The sequence below is a fragment of the Echinops telfairi genome, unplaced genomic scaffold (genome assembly GCF_000313985.2).
Source record: "Echinops telfairi isolate 266 unplaced genomic scaffold, ASM31398v2 ScPeMD7_2573;HRSCAF=3158, whole genome shotgun sequence".
NCBI classification, from domain to species: domain Eukaryota; kingdom Metazoa; phylum Chordata; class Mammalia; order Afrosoricida; family Tenrecidae; genus Echinops; species Echinops telfairi.
Window position 1 is genome coordinate 6,707,183 of NW_022106471.1, and position 15,619 is coordinate 6,722,801.

Sequence of the window (15,619 nt, forward strand, 5' to 3'; positions counted from 1 at the left end):
TTGGCCCAGGAGTCGGCTGTGCGAGGTGGGAGGAGGAGCTGGGGAGCCTGGAGTCTTGGCTTAATCCTTCTCCAGGCCTGGTGCAGTGAGAGGGGTGGAAAGGAAGGCTGGGAGGAAGCGATCTAATGTTCAGGATAATGGAGAGATAAAGGAGTCTTGTAATTAGATAAGGGCTGTGGGTGAAGGGTGCGGGGCGGAGACAGAGACAGGAATGCTTGAATGGGGCCTGTAAACATCCATCCTGGAAAGCAAGGGAGTGGAGGGAGGAATTTCCGGTGCTGGGGAAGCCCGTCCCCAGGTGACAGATGGAATTACTTTCCGATATAGGTGTGCCTGAAATGGCTTTTAAAACCCTGGTCTTTGGAAAATCTAACGTATTGATAATTGCTGGAGGCCTGTCTGGGATTTTCTTCTTCTCTTGGCAGGAGCGTGACCACAAAGAAATCCACTCTGCAGGGGCCAGGCGGGCTGTACTTCCAGGACCGGCTGGTCTTTCTACTCAGTTTTTCAGCAAAAATGTTCGTGACAGTGTCTCGAAAGGTCTCCATATCAAGCACTTGACCTCTAACCGATTTTGAATCCCCTGGGGGGACAGCCCAGCAAGGGAGCATGTCTCAGAGTTTTGCAAATGGGGAAACTGAAGCTCAGAAGGTCTCTTCAGCTAAGGGAGCAAACGTGGGGGGAAGGGGGGGCTCCGACAACACCCCACCCCACCTCGGAGGCACTTACTCTGCAGCGCAGTCATACACGCTCCTAGTCATGTGCCGCGATTCCTTGCTTACTCCTGATGGTGGCCTGCCTCACATCTGCAGAAACTGCATAACGGCCTGCAACCCAAACCACCCCCAAATAAACAAACCATTTTGAGACTTCTTCTTTATAAGCCTGCCTTCCTGCCCTACCGGAAAGGAGCTCAGGTGGTGTCCTTGATGAAGGCTGCTCACCGAAAGTTCGGAGGTTCAAAGCCACCGACCTCTCCACAGGAGGACAATGAGGCCATCTGCTCATATACTAAAGATGTGCGGTCTTGGAAACCCTGCATGGGGGCCTCACGCATAGCCATCGACTGGACTCCAGCTCATAGGGACCTGCTAGAGGGCCCGGGGAGTGTGTGTGGAGTGGGGGGTGGGGTGGTATGGAAACGTATGTATCCCTATACCTTTTGCATGTTGAACAAGTCCCTTGTCTACAAAGAAGCCCAGGGGTGAGGGACCTATAGAATACAGTATTGTTTGGCAGGGGGTGGGGTGGGTGGGTGCTCATCAGGCACCATGAGTGAGGGCGTTGATCCTTCTGGGCAGTTCAGCTCAATTCCAGGAGCTAAGGCGCCATTCCGTTGGTATGTGGCTCCGGTCTGGATCTGTACCAGGGCCTCATCCGTTACGCTCACGGGAGTCAGCCGGAGTCAGTCGAGCGAGTTTGTGGTTTTGTTCTTGTCTTTGTTGGTCATCAGTGACACTGGGGCAACAGGTGCTATTCCCAGATGCGCTTTGTGTCCAGTATTGTTAGCCTTTTAAAGAGTGTTTCTAAGGTAAACCCTCAGCATTTTCCTGGTGCAAATCAAAAAGCCCAATCTGCCCCAGCCCCGGCATCCCCACCCCACAGCCTCTCTCCCGGCAAGAGCCACATCTGTGCTGAGCAGATGTTGTTTAATTCTTTCCAGAAAAGGGAGTGGAGCATTGGGATGGAGGGTGCTTCCTCCTTGATACCTTGTTGTTAGTAGAGTTCATTGTCATCTCTGTTCTGGGTGGGATTCAGTGCCTGAATCATGTAAATGTGCCACCGAGAGGAAGCAGTTGGAGTGCGGCCATGCAGACATCCTCTCAGCTTCAGTACAACACTGCGTCCTCTTTTAAGTAGCCAGGTGCCTGGGTTGATGCGGCCCAGAGGGGAAGGAGGGAAGTTCACACCCTACCCTTCAGTTCACACACACACACCATGCTAGACAAATATGACGCATGTACCATCATAGACACACACCGCCATCAGACATACACACACAAATACACACAAACATCACAGGCAAGTATCTCACACGCACCCCATCATAGGCACATACCCATACATAACAGGAAAGTACGACACAGACACACACCCCACTGTAGACTAGCATGACCCCCTCAGAAAGGGCTGTAGGGGAAATCAAGGCAAGAGGCAAGGCCCTGAGCACTGGGCTGGGGGTGGGGGTGGGGGCGAGGGTGTTCCCTGAAGCCCCTGCCACCAACGGGTCAGTGCCACCCGAGTGTCTCTGTCCTGGAATCCAGTGCAGTGCCTGCCACAGAAGACTCCGGTCTGTTTGAATGAGTGAGAAAAAGACATCGAACCCACAAAAGTGGGCAGAGATTGAGTGTCGATAGGCTTGCTGAACATTCAAAGACATGGCCCACCAAAGTGTGGTGAAAACTGGCCAGAGGCACAGGACAAGAGCTGTTGGGGGGCGGGGGGAGAGATTTTGGCAAATGCATTGTTGCCGGCAGGTGCCCACGCATCTCGGCCCAGTCCCTGCCGGGTCCTGCCCCACAATCCACAGTGTCTGAGGTTTGGGCCCATGGTTGCAGCGCTGTGGGAAATGTGAGACAGAACTTACTGTGGAATTGAGGTTTTAAAAAAGCAAAACACCCACCTCGGCCGCCAGCGAGCTGATGGAGGGATCCTATAGGTTCAGGCTGGGGGGGAAAGTCCTAAGTGCAAGACCCGGATGTGCAAAGGATCTTTGTTGACGTGAAATGTTTTCCAACCTAGGTAAACCCAGCCGCAGGATCCCTGTGTGATGTGGAAGTGGATTAGTTTACCCTTGTGCTGAATGAGATTACTAGCTTTATACAACACTAAGCCATGGTCATCCATTATGAATGAATTTGTGGGTGCCAGGGATCAGCTAATTTATCGCGGGTGCCCACACAGACCTAGGGCCTGAAGAAGGTTGTACCTGCAGACTGGGGTCTCCACGCGGAATCTCCAAAGATTCACGAAAGATTTATAGAGGACTTGTCCCTTTCTTCTTGCATGTAGCTTGCCTTGATTTGACATTGTTTTTGCGCACCACCCACCCCACCGAAAAAGAGAAAAATAAAAAGGTGAGGTGGGCTACCGCTTCTAAGGTGTCTTTTGCTCTGCTGCGTTCCAGAGAACGCTGGCAAGGGACCACCTCGGCCTGTCCTGCAGCTACCAGCCCCATTGTCACAGCCCTTCTCCCTCTTATCGTTCCAGTGACAGCTATATCGTGCGTGTCAAGGCTGTGGTTATGACCAGAGATGACTCCAGCGGGGGATGGTTCCCACAGGAAGGAGGCGGGATCAGTCGCGTCGGGGTCTGTAAGGTCATGCACCCCGAAGGCAACGGACGGAGCGGCTTTCTCATCCACGGGGAGCGACAGAAGGACAAACTGGTAATGGCAGACATGCAGCGAGTGGGGGGGTTGAAGGAGCAGCCACTCATTCTTGATGTTGGGGCCTAGCCCCTCCTCCCTTAGAGCTGGGTGAGGGGGGGTGTTTGGTGGTTGCTGCTCCTGTTTTGGGGTAACCCCCTCCCCACTTTTCTTTCTTTGACTTCAGACTCTAACCAGAGTTTTCAAAAGTTAGGCTTCTCTTGTGTGGTGCTCAATTCCAAAACAGAACCCCTACTTTTCCAATGAAGTCGCTTTTTTTCATCACTCACAAAAGGGTTGGGGGTGGGGAGGGCATTCCGTGGTTTTCCCACAAGGTTCCACTCTCAGCAGTGCGTGCGCCCTCCTGTTTGGTTCTTGGACTCCTGAGGTACATGGACCAGGCAATCAGCACCAAGCAGAAAAGTGAACCACTTCATCCTGAGCAGTGGAACCAGCACTTTGTGCACGCCCGGCCGGCTGGTCCCTGCAGCGGCTGTGGAGGCTTGGGCTGGGGCGTGGGAGAGTGCGTGGGAGGGCCTCATCCCAGTTTCCATCCCTTCTAAGTGACTGTCTAAAAGACATCCTAGCTTGAACGCGTCAGCTAGTGAATAGAATATTTGGGGGGAAAGTAACAAAAAGTGGTAATTTCACACTTTTACAAATAATGATTACCAGAAGTAAAAATGAAACTCACTGCCATCGAGTCAGTGCTGACTCATAGCGACCCTATGTGTCCTATCGGTAGAACTGCCTGCCCCCTGTGGATTTCTGAGCCCGTAACTCTTGACAGGTATAGAGAGCCCCGTCTTTCTCCTGCAGAGCGGCTCGTGGTTTCAAACTGCTGGCCGTGGGGTGAGCAGCGCAGTGCGGAATCAGCCACTGGCCTTCTCTATAAACACCTTGGAGAGTAATCATGACCACACATTTGCGGGAGTGGTTGGTGGTCATAATATACAGTCTCATAAAGAGATTGTTTTGAAGAAATCTATGAGACGAAGCAAAATTGAACGTCCCAAATCTATTTTAAACGAATGGGTCTCAGTTACGAAGACCGCTGGTGTGCTGTTTGATCTCGGCGTGTATGCTGGAAAGCCAGCAGGCGATTCCGAGCATGTAGGGTGCTGCAGCGCCTCACAGTGCAGAGTCGAAGGAGGTACCACAAGTGTACCAGGGTTTCTGATTCAGTGGTGGGCAAATTCTATCTTTGCAGCCACTTTTCATAGTTCAAAATTTTTACAAAAGTAGCTGAGAAGAGTTTTAACTGCTACTTATGGGCTCACAGAAATGCTCTGTTGACACTTGGTGCATTTCTGAACATTTTAAGGTGGGGGGGGGGATGTGCGGGGAAGAGGGTTGGGTACCGTGCTAAAGTTAAGTGCCCATTCTGGAAATTCCCTACATGTCAGCTGTATTGTTAAATCATCTTTGTTGATACAATGTTTGAAGTAAAAGTAGCATGACCAGTGAAAAGCATCAAATGCAATACTCTGTAAGTAAATTATGTGGGGAGATGCCTTAGGATTTGTCACCAATCTAAGAGGCTGCTCGTTTCTATTGTTGCCTGCCAATGGCTGGTCGGTGAGCATTTCCAGACACGTTTAGTGAGCATCTCAGCTGGCAAAGCTAGGTGTGAAAGACAGGCACTCGCTTCCAATGTACATTCTCATTCTCTTGTTAGGGTATTGTACACCTAGAACACTACTGCACAGAAATAAAATCCTATAAAGAGGTGTGTGTACAGCAATAGTTCTCTGACGTTTTGGGTCTTGGGATCCTTTGATACACTTAGAACTTATCAGGGGCCCACAGGACTTCTGTCTTTGGGGTTATAGCTATTAGTATTTTACCATGTCCATTTAAAACGGAATTTAAAAGACCTGTCCATTAATTTGACACAGTTAGTTTATAGGTGGCATGTTGATGAAAAATAACTGTCTGTTTTCTCAGAGCCAAGATAATTAGAACAGTAGCTTTATTTTACATTTTGTATAAATCTCTCATCTGGCTTTAGTAGAAAATAGCTGAAGTCTAATACCTACTTTGGTTTTCCATGTGTGGTTTTGGTTGATGTCTAGGAAGAAAATCCAGCCTTACACAGAAAGTAGCTGGAGAAGGGAGAAGTATTTAAATAGCCTTTATAGATAATTGCAGAAAATGTTTTAGCTACTACCCCAAATCCCCACCAAGGTCCTTCCTTAAATGGGGATTGTGGAAACACATCAGGGAGCCTTTGAGGCTCGTACATTAAAGCCCTCAGTTTTAGTTTTCCTTTTGTGTGGATCTTTTTATCTGTGCCTTTCCTTGTAACACCAGGCATTGTTCATTAGGAAAATGCTGATTTTCTTAGTTAGGCAGATCTTCACCATATTGACCGATTTCACTATAGTTTTGTTTGTTTGTTTATTTAAATCATATTTCTTCATATCACTCATTTTGTCAGAAAGATCTTTCACTGTTGGGAAGCCAGCCAAAGCCCTCACCTGCGAAGAACTAGTTATTCTCACAGTCGTTCTTTCAAATTAAATGATGGCCCACGAGACTGCCATGATATCAACACACACACACACACACACACAACCATCAGACAAGCCCCCCTCCTTAAAACAACCTTCCTCCCTCCATAGGGGAAGTGAAAAGGCTGTTTCAGATATTCCTTTCCCGTGTCCACCTTTGGTGGACTTAAAGACTTAAAGACAGGAGAGAGGGTTTTTTTTTTTTTGTTGTTTTGTTTTTTTTGAGAGAGGGTTTAAAAAAGACCTTTTAAGAGGAAGCAACAGAGATGGTTTGTGTTCGTTCTACAGGCATTCCATTTCTCACCCAAGAAACTCATGTTGCAAAAGATGCAAGTGGGCTAGGAAAGGTTCTAGGCTTACTCAGCCCCCGTGCCTCACTCTCCAATCCCATGTCCCCTTCTTTCGCTTTGTTATAAATGTGTGTGTGCACACACCAGCTTAATAAGCTGTTCTGCAGCGAGTCTTTTATTTTCCCTCACAGTGTGTCTGTGGATGTAGGCAAAGGAGGACTCTTTTTTCATGGCTGCACAATATTCCCCAACAGGGATGTACCGAGGCATTCCATTACCCATTCTCCACATGAGTTAGGTTATGTCTAAATGGCCACTTCTGCATCTCTTTACGCATTAGCAGCTCTCAAAATGGGCCTTTGACACACCCTCCACACCAGACCCTTTATTATCCAGGATAATTAAACTGGTCTTCGAATAGTAACCGTCTTGCCTCTTTTCTGGTGTTGACAACCGCACCGAGAGCTAACCAGCATGGTGGACAGACTATGCAGCATGAATCCGGGCAGTGACAATAAACAGTCCTTAACGTCATCAGATTCTACGTCGCCACACAGAGGAAAACAGCGCTGCCTCGATTTAGCAATGCTCTCATGAAACCATGCAGATTATTTCGCTAAATCCTGACCCTGAAGGGCATGCCTTTTATTGTGTGGGACGAAGAGAGAAACATCTATTTGGAGTCTCATATTTACTCCCACCTTCAGCCTGTGGTAACATGCTGCTTGGACTAAAGTATATGAAGAAATCTGTTTTCACACAAAGGTGTGGCACCGGGTTTGCCTTCCTCACTGAACACCTTGCGGCGCTAACTTCCCTAAAGACGTTGAAACCAGCCAAGCTTGCCACGTGTTCCCCACGGACTTCATTTTTTTACCACTACCACTGAAAACAGGGAGACACTCAGAAGCCTTCCTGGTTCATAAAATGTTTATTTCGAGACTTTGAATAGAGGCTAATAAATTCTAAAATAGATAACATTTGTTAGATAGAGCCTGGGCTATTGGCATTTCCCCAGTTGGGAATGGGGCTGGGCCGACATTTAATCATGGCACTATTCTTAGGGGGAAGACACGGCCGGCCGTGCTAAGGACGGACTTTAATTATAAATAGAACGTGTGAGGTTACTGTTGTCCTCTTTGGGCACAGTATAATAAAGTTAACTGCTTGGGATCGCTACTTGGTCTGCCAATTTGATTATTCTCACCTATTTAATTAAGTTTAGGAAACCTTTATTAGGCAGTCCTTCATTTCTGCAGAGGAGGCAAAGACAACCAGAGCAATTCTGAGCCTCAGAGAGGGAGCAGCGAGTTGGCATTGCCAAAGAAGGGTGAGGTCGAAGCAGCAGCTGGTGGTCGAGAGCTCCAAACAGATTCGTTTGCAGGATTTGGGGTCACGGGCAGGTATCCTTGGACAGGTGGGGACGTAGGGATCCTGGAAACAGAAACCCTGAAAGGTTCGCAAAAAGCCTAGAACCCCGTCAAGACTCAAGACGGTGGCATCTGCTCAGTGCCCCGCCGTCAGGAGCGAGAGGGAGCACGTTGAAGGGTCAGTACAGGTGGGGGCCCACGGGGTTGTGCAAGCAGAAAGCAGAGCTTTCTCCTGCGATGGGGAGACCCAAGCCAGAGTAGAGGGGCTTGACCGGTCGCTGTCGGTGGCGGCTCCACAGTAGACGGTTCCACAGCACCCCTCACTGTCAGGGTAGTTCCCCGAGCAACCAGCCTGTGTGTTTCAATCCCTCAGGTGGTGTTGGAGTGCTATGTCAGAAAGGACTTGGTCTACACCAAAGCCAACCCGACATTTCATCACTGGAAGGTCGACAATCGGAAGTTCGGACTGACTTTCCAGAGCCCCGCTGATGCTCGGGCCTTTGACCGGGGAGTGAGGAAAGCCATCGAAGACCTCATAGAAGGTATTACGTCCATCGCTGCCTTCTCAATGGGACCCTGGGGATCCTCCCCCTCCCCCCAGTCTCTTTCATTCTGACTTCTCATTCTGCTTTCACGAATTTGTGGTTTGTTTGAAGTGGGTTGGGGGCCAGGCCCGCGGATGCCCGATCTTGGAGCGCATCCGAGGAGAAGGCTGAAAGAGCCAGTGCAGAGGAGGAAAGGGGATGTCTGTGTGTAAGGGGTGAACCCAGCTCCTTTTTAAGACTCTGCTCTGGAAAATCAAGCAAGCAGATGATCTCTAGCCTCTTGTGTGAATGAATGTTTTGCTCTTGCAAATTGTGAAACTGCTTGGGTCTGGCCTGTCTGGACCTCCATGTGGAAAATGGACCCAGGCTGGTTCCAGAGCCTCCAGAGCTATACAGTCTCAGTGTCCTGTTTTCACTGAGAAAGGAAGGGGATGGGAGCTCGGACTCCTGGAGCCTGTGGATGGAGAGAGGCAGACATTGTGTGCTCTGGATCGCAGCCTCCTAGGGCGGTTGGATTCTCCTGGTGGGCGTGGCCAGAGTCCACAGATGCAAACGTTACTTCAACCCATTCTCTTACCAAATCAAAGTTTCTGCCTGTAACAGCCTCCATTACCAAGGTCCCAGGGGAGAAAGGAATGTCAACCAAGGCCCATTAAAAAGTGCAAATTCAGAATGAGTGGAAATTAATCCCCAAAGAATGTTTCATTTATTTACGTTTATTTCTGTTTGTGTGTTTTGCCGGGTGAGAGAGAAAAGCGCATCTTAAAAAGAAACACTTAAGAGATTACAACCAAGCATAAGAATTCCAGCGAGAAAGTGAGTCTGTCAACTCCAACCCCGCAGAAGCCAGAGTTAATGAAGCCCAGTTGGTGTTCACACCATAGATCAGCCAAGAGAGGCGAATATTTCAGATGTGCTATTAAGCATAGCTTTTCAGATGTTCAGAGAGAGCCGGTACCTGGATTGGTGATACAGATTTGCTGTTTGGGTGCTCAGCCCCTGAAGCTACACCCCACACTTGGTTCTCCCACTTGTTCTCTGTGCATACTCAACCCAGCTGTTTTCTGCCAAGCTTGCCTTAAGCCCTGATCAATTAGAATCATTTCAACAGGAGCATCACAGAAAATACACTAGTTTCTTTCTCCACCCATCCCTTGCTGCAAACTTAAATATTCCTTATCCTTTCCTAAGCAATTATTTGCATTTCCATTTTCGACAATAGCAAAATATTTTCAAAATATAATTTTTTTTTAAGACCTAACCAAGAGAAGACGGTGGAGAATAAATTTCGTTTATGGTACCTGTGCCTTACTCAATGTTTACACCACCCCCCCTTTACGCCATTAGCAGTGTCAATTATTTGCACTGTATTTTTGCATACACATTGTTGGCACAGTTAGAAGGGGAAAAAGTGGGGCAGGCAGTGATTGCTTATAAATACACATTTTTGTTTCATCTCTTTTCCAAATGCAGTCCCCGGATTGCATACCAGGATGAAGAATGATGTGAGAGAGTCAATCAGTTGAATTCTAAATGACCCTCTTGTTCCGTAACAGAGGGAGCTGGGTTTTCTCCCTGGGCCTATATCGTGACCTGGGACAGCAGCACACGCTCACTGCTGGTGCTAATGTCCGTTGAGAGGGCTGCTGAGCCTGGCGTTGGGGTGCAATGTTTGCGTACACCCAATCTCGTCAGACCCCCATCATTGGTAGATGAAAAGACCAGAGAAGCTGAAACCAGCCCACCCAGTAAGGTTGTGGCTTCTCCTCATCCCCCACAGGGCTCTCGGGGTGACCAGCAGAGAACAGTCTGACTTCCCAGCAGGCCCTGGGCAGAATGAGCAGTGGACACCGGGCAAGGCTTTCCCTAGTAGTCAGCATAGAAGCCTGAGTGATTAATTGGAAACAACAGTTAATTTAGAGAGCAAGAGTAAATTAAAAGCATTTAATTTCCAGGTAACTTCTTTCTGCCGGTGAATCGCGTTCAACGGGAACGGAATGAGGTTTTATTAAAATGCACGCTTTAAATGATCGGATCTGGCCTCGTCGACTTTGGAAACACCTTCTGTTGCGTTTTCTTGTCTCCTTAGGCTCCACCACATCCTCTTCCACCATCCACAATGAAGCTGAGCTCGGTGACGATGACGTGTTTACAGTAAGTGCCCTCAGTCCTTTGCTCCCCGGGTTCCCTAATGAACCATCAGCGTGCAGTGCCATTGTGGGCATGGGAGAGACTTTGCAGTTGGGCATTGGCTGTCACTGTTTCGATGCCCCGGAGAGATCTCTGTTTTGTCGCTCTGTCCTGCCCTGGTGGCCGTGGCCTGGGTTTCAGCGCTGGGCTGCTGTGCTCGTCTGGGTAGACTAGAAAAACAATTCACTGACACTCCTATGTATGTAAGAAAGAGCTTTATATAAAGAGAGTAATTGTACATTAAGAAAACATCCAAGACGGTGCAGATCAAGTCTGTAACTCCGATAGTAGCCCATATATCTAATACCAATTTATAAATTCCTCTTCAGACTCATGAAACCTATGCAATAAGGCCAAATGCGGGAAGATCACAGGCCAGTGGGTGGGAATTCTTGTGGAGCCAGGGGCATTGTAAGCATCTCGGCACTAGCAGGGGTCTCCACCTGGCGCCTCCAGCTCCCAGGGCTCTGGCTGCCTCAGGGTAGCTTCATGTGGCTTCTCATTAGAAATGTCTCGCAGGGAGTGACTCTGTGTCCCGCCTCCAACGAGCTATGTATCTCCTTAGCACCTATGAATGAGGTCATCAAGCAGCGATCTGATCGACAGGCTAAACTCCACCCCTTTGCTCTTAAACCTCAAATTGACAACAGATTATGTAACTACCACAGCTGCCAACCACAAGTTCAGCAGTGCCAGCTCACCAGCCACTCCACCGGAGGAAGCTGAGGCTTTCTGCTCCCGTGAGGAAATGTGGCCTCGAAAACCTTTGGAAGCTTGTCTGCTCTGCCCTGCAGGCTCGTTATCAGTCGGAATCAATTGGGCGGGGGCGTGTTATATTTGGTTTGGGGGTTCAGCCAGTTTGCCTGCGATGCTGTGATGCTGTCCAACACAGTAGGGTCAGCTCCGCTGGGATACTCCTCCTGGCTCCACCCACAGTCCTCTCAAATTTAAGGTGACCAACCACCCTGGTTTGCCCAGAACTGCCCCCTTCCACCCCCCATTTACCACTGAAAGATCCCCATCCTGGGACAAGTGGCCACCCTCCTGGAGCCTCCTGTTAGCACACCTCCCTCTCTAGCATCCTGGCGGAAAACCAGAGGAAAAAACGGAGCTTACTGATGAGTAATTCAGCGTCTGAGAAGAGAGGCCTGAAGGCTGAACTTGAGGTCAGAGCCCCAGTGTGCTAGAGCAGGAAAGGGCTCGGCTCTTTTGACACAGCTTGAGTTGATGGGTTGTAACGGGGACAAAATGATTTCTCAGCTTGCTTCTTCACTTGACGCCTGTGTTTCTAGAAGTTAATTAACAAATAGTTTATGGTGTGCTCACTGGGTGCTTTGGAGCAGAGAGGAACTTGCAGGGCAGTGTTTTTAAACTTGGCCTAGACTGGCAGAAGTGTAACACGGGTTACGTAGTGGGTGGCCCAGGACACGCAGCCACGGGTACCTGAAACAAAGACTTCATGCTCTGCGCCCAGAGTTTCTTAATGTTTCACCTGTTTGTGGGCTTTTTGTTATGAAAGAATTCAAGCGGACCAAAAAATTAAACGGCATCTCCTACACCTCAATTCCGCAGTCGTCACATTGTGTCACACACACCCCACAGGTGGGTCTGCAGCGACGTGAAATGACTCAGCATGGCTCTTCTAGCCACAGTCTCTGAAACTCCCACCAGAGGATGGGCGTAGGAGCGTGCCAATAAGACATAGAAGAGGCGGATAAGGAGATGGGTCGGTTTTGTTGTTGCACTAGGTGTAAAGTGAGCCACCCCAGAAGCAGGAGCACAGAATCCCACAGCCACCGAGAAAGAAAAGGAGGATATAGGGACAGACACCAGAGGCCACAACCCTGGGACTGCCAGGAACAGGCCAGCGGAACAGGGGAAACTGAGAGCCTGCAGGCAGGAGACTGGCTTGCAGAGTGGGGTGCCCTTGCAGCATTTATCAATGCTAAAGGAGCCCTGGACTGCTGGCCGCAAGACGTAGAAACCGCCAGCCACTCCTTGGGAGAAAGATGAGGCTTTCTACTGCTTTACAAAGAGTCACAGTTTCAGGAACCCACACGGGCCCTTCCGCTCTGTCCTGGGGGGTCACTGGGAGTCAGAATCACTCGTTGGCAGTGAGTTTGAATTTGAAAGGAGAGTTGTAACCCTGGTCTGAGCAGGGCAGAGGCCCAGGACCAGAGAGAGATGGGCCTGAATGTATGGCTGAGAAGAGACGCCATAAGGAAGAGAACTGTATCCTTAACATTTCTGGTCCTGACTTGTAACCTCTCCGCTTCCCTGGTAAACTCCGTAAACTGTGAGTCGTTGTCTGTGTGGCCGCTGCCGTGGATTAGGGAACCCAGCTGAGGAGATTAACAAGGTAGGGGGAGGGAAGCAGCCAGCCTCATCTTTCTTCCCTGGAGCTGCTGGTGGGTTTGAACCAACCATCTTCAGGTTCAAAGCTGAGTACTTAGCCACAGCCCTGCCGAGAATCCACCTACCTGCCGTCCTGTTGACTGACTCACAGCAACACTGTGGAAGGTTTCCAAGGCGGTGGCTCTTGACTAGAGCAAGCAAGCTGGTGACAGCCTACTAAATGTGTCAGTCCACTAATGGTGGCTTAAACCAGTGGTGTAAAAAAAAAAAAAGCCCTCCTCTAGGTTTACAGAGCTGTGTAAGCCAAGCCACCGGCCCTCAAGGAGATTTCAAGGTCGTTTGGGCAGAGGGGGGTGGCACAAAGGGTGTCATGAAGTGATCTGGTGCAGGGGGTTGCCGGGAGGCTGGGCAGGACCTTGATGGTGCCTGAACAGTGGGGCTGAGGTTGGGATTTCCTGCGTGCGGGAGGCGCCCAGTCTGCCAGTCTGCCCCAAACAGGGCACGCGTAGGCGCCTCGGGAAGTGAACCGGCCTGCTCTCCACGGAGCGGCGGGTGGGATGCGGCGCCCGCGAACGAGCTTCCTCCAGTGCTCCTAGCAGATCCTCCCAACAGTTGGCATGTCGCTGACATCTGTTCCTTTGTCACGTTTCGAGAGACAAACAACAGCAGGCGGGTTAAAAGGTGGCTTCCTGTGCTCCAGAGCAAACCTGTCGTGCGCAGCTGCTTCCCAGCTACCTGCCAGGAGTGATTTATTGACTCGGGAGAGGGAAGGGGGGAAGGAGGCTAGCTGGAATCCCTCCTGGCTTTGTCCTGTGACCCATAGGGGACTCGCCTGCTATTCCAGGGTGCATGGAATAACAAGAACCCCAGAAACAGGCCCTGCTTCCAGACTCAGGAGCTCAGTGGGCAGGGCGCTCGGCTCTGCTCCCTGGAGTCTGTGTAGCCCCCCAGGTTTGTGTAGCCCCCCCCCAGGTTTGTGGTCCATGGCCCCAGTTCCATTTGCCTACAAATTGGGACTTGTTATTAGTAGCACCTCGCCTCCCCAAAAGCCCAGCAATCAAGCCGTTGGCTCTGACAGATTCTCCCCACTCCCACAGGGGAGTCCTCAGAACTCTTCCTTCCGGAGCCCTCTGGTCTGAGCCCTCCCATCCTAAGACAGTAAGTGGGGCGTCGGAAAACGAGATCCCCCAAAGCAAGCACCTGCCCGCACTGCTGCGGTGTCTGCAGTGGTCAGTGTTTGTGGACGTCTAAAACTGTCATTGGTGAGACAGTTTTTTAGAGCCTGTTAGAACTCATTGATTGTCTCACATCCCCCACCAGGGATTCCAATCTGTTAAACAAGTTGACCCCTGTTAACAACTGTCCATCTTTGAGACCAGGACGGCCTCCTTTTTCTCCCAAGGAGCTTCTTGGTGGTTTCAAACTGCTGACCTTGTGGTTGGCAGGCCAGCACTATGTACCCCACCAGGGCTCCTTCGTGTAATGAGCAGTGTCCATGGTGACGCGACCCCCCCTACAGCCTGTAAGGGACCAAGGGCACAGCTTGTGCGTGGAGAAACCTCAGAACTCGACCTTGCAGAATCAGGCGTTTTGCCTCTTCCTCCTCTGCTGCTAGATCCATCTGTAGAAGGAGGCTTCTAACAGTTGGAATGAAAGGATAATGGGATTTGACGTTCCCTCATACCTCCTTGTGTTTCAGGGGAGTTCTTGGGGGCTAGGAGGGGAATGTTAGGGCAGCGTGGGAAGTATCTTTATGCTCAAGAGCATAGACACTCTTCAGGTGTTGTACATCGGGGACCAACCCTCCCTCCAGGTTAGAGGTGGGACCTGCAGTGCCTCAGGCAGGCAGCAGTAGTCTGCTGCATGCTCTCAGCTTTATCCTGGCATCGGCCTGCCCTCCTGACTTCCCAGGTGGATAGGACCACTTGGTAATCCCTTGGGGTAGAAATACCATCCTGCTTGCCACCACCACCACCCCCCATCCACTCTGTGGCCCATTACAACTTGTGGTCTCCGCAGTCTTCTCTGGCCTCGTTGACACTCCCAACAGCCTCCTGCCCAAGCCACCACCAGTTGCTCCTGCCTGGCCTCGACTCTGCTTTTCCTGAGTTCTTGATGGTTACGGCCTTCAAGTCTCCTAATATTTCTCCTCTGACCTAATAAGATTGTTCTCTCACCTTTAAAATCTCATAGCACTTTGAGCTTTTATTTCTCTCTTGCCACTTCAAACCAGTCTCTTACTTTTACTATTTAATTTGCTGAATGCATCCCTGCTCAGTTAAACGATAATCATTGTGGTCTCTTCAGCCCTATGGTATTTGCTCTGTAAAAAAAAAAGGGCAAGCTCGGGGCCACGGAGGATGATGTAAGATAGGAAAGTAATCATCTATAACTTATCAAGGGTTCGGGAGGGAGGGGTAAGAAATGGGGAGCTGATATCAGGGACTCAAGTGGGAAGAGAATGCTTTGAAAATGATGATGGCAGCATATGTGCAAATGTGCTTGACACACTGGATGAATGTAGGCATTGTATGATAAGAGATGTAAGAGCCCCCAATAAAAGTATTTAATAAAATAAAATAAAAAAGACCAAACTCACTGTTGTCGAATCAATGCCGACTCACAGCAACCCTCCAGGCCAAGGCAGAGCTGCCCCTGTTGGGTTTCCGAGATTCCTACTCTTTTTTTTTCTTGCTTTTATTTTTATTATTATTTTTAATCGTTTTATTGGGGGCTCATACAACTCATCACAATCCATACATACATCAGTTGTGTAAAGCACATTTGTACGTTCATTGCCGTCATCATTCTCAAAACACTTCCTCTCCACTGAAGCCCCCGGCATCAGCTCCGTCCTCTTTTTTCCCCTCCCTCCCCGCTTCCCCTCCCTCATGAGCCCTTGATCATTTATACATCATTATTTTGTTTTGCCCTGTCCGACATCTCCCTTCACCCACTTTTCTGTTGTCCGTCCCCCAGGGAGGAGGTC

General features: G+C 49.7%; 1 protein-coding gene across 2 annotated transcripts in view; it reads left to right on the top strand.

The window, feature by feature from the left end:
• SPRED2 (sprouty related EVH1 domain containing 2) overlaps positions 1-15,619 on the top strand; it is a 122,893-nt gene that overhangs the window by 90,931 nt on the left and 16,343 nt on the right. For both annotated transcript variants that reach the window (XM_004710255.2, XM_045294143.1), the window contains exons 2-4: positions 3,211-3,388; positions 7,914-8,082; positions 10,175-10,239. In XM_004710255.2, coding sequence (XP_004710312.1) covers positions 3,211-3,388; positions 7,914-8,082; positions 10,175-10,239 — 412 coding nt within the window. The remainder of the gene's footprint in view (positions 1-3,210; positions 3,389-7,913; positions 8,083-10,174; positions 10,240-15,619) is intronic.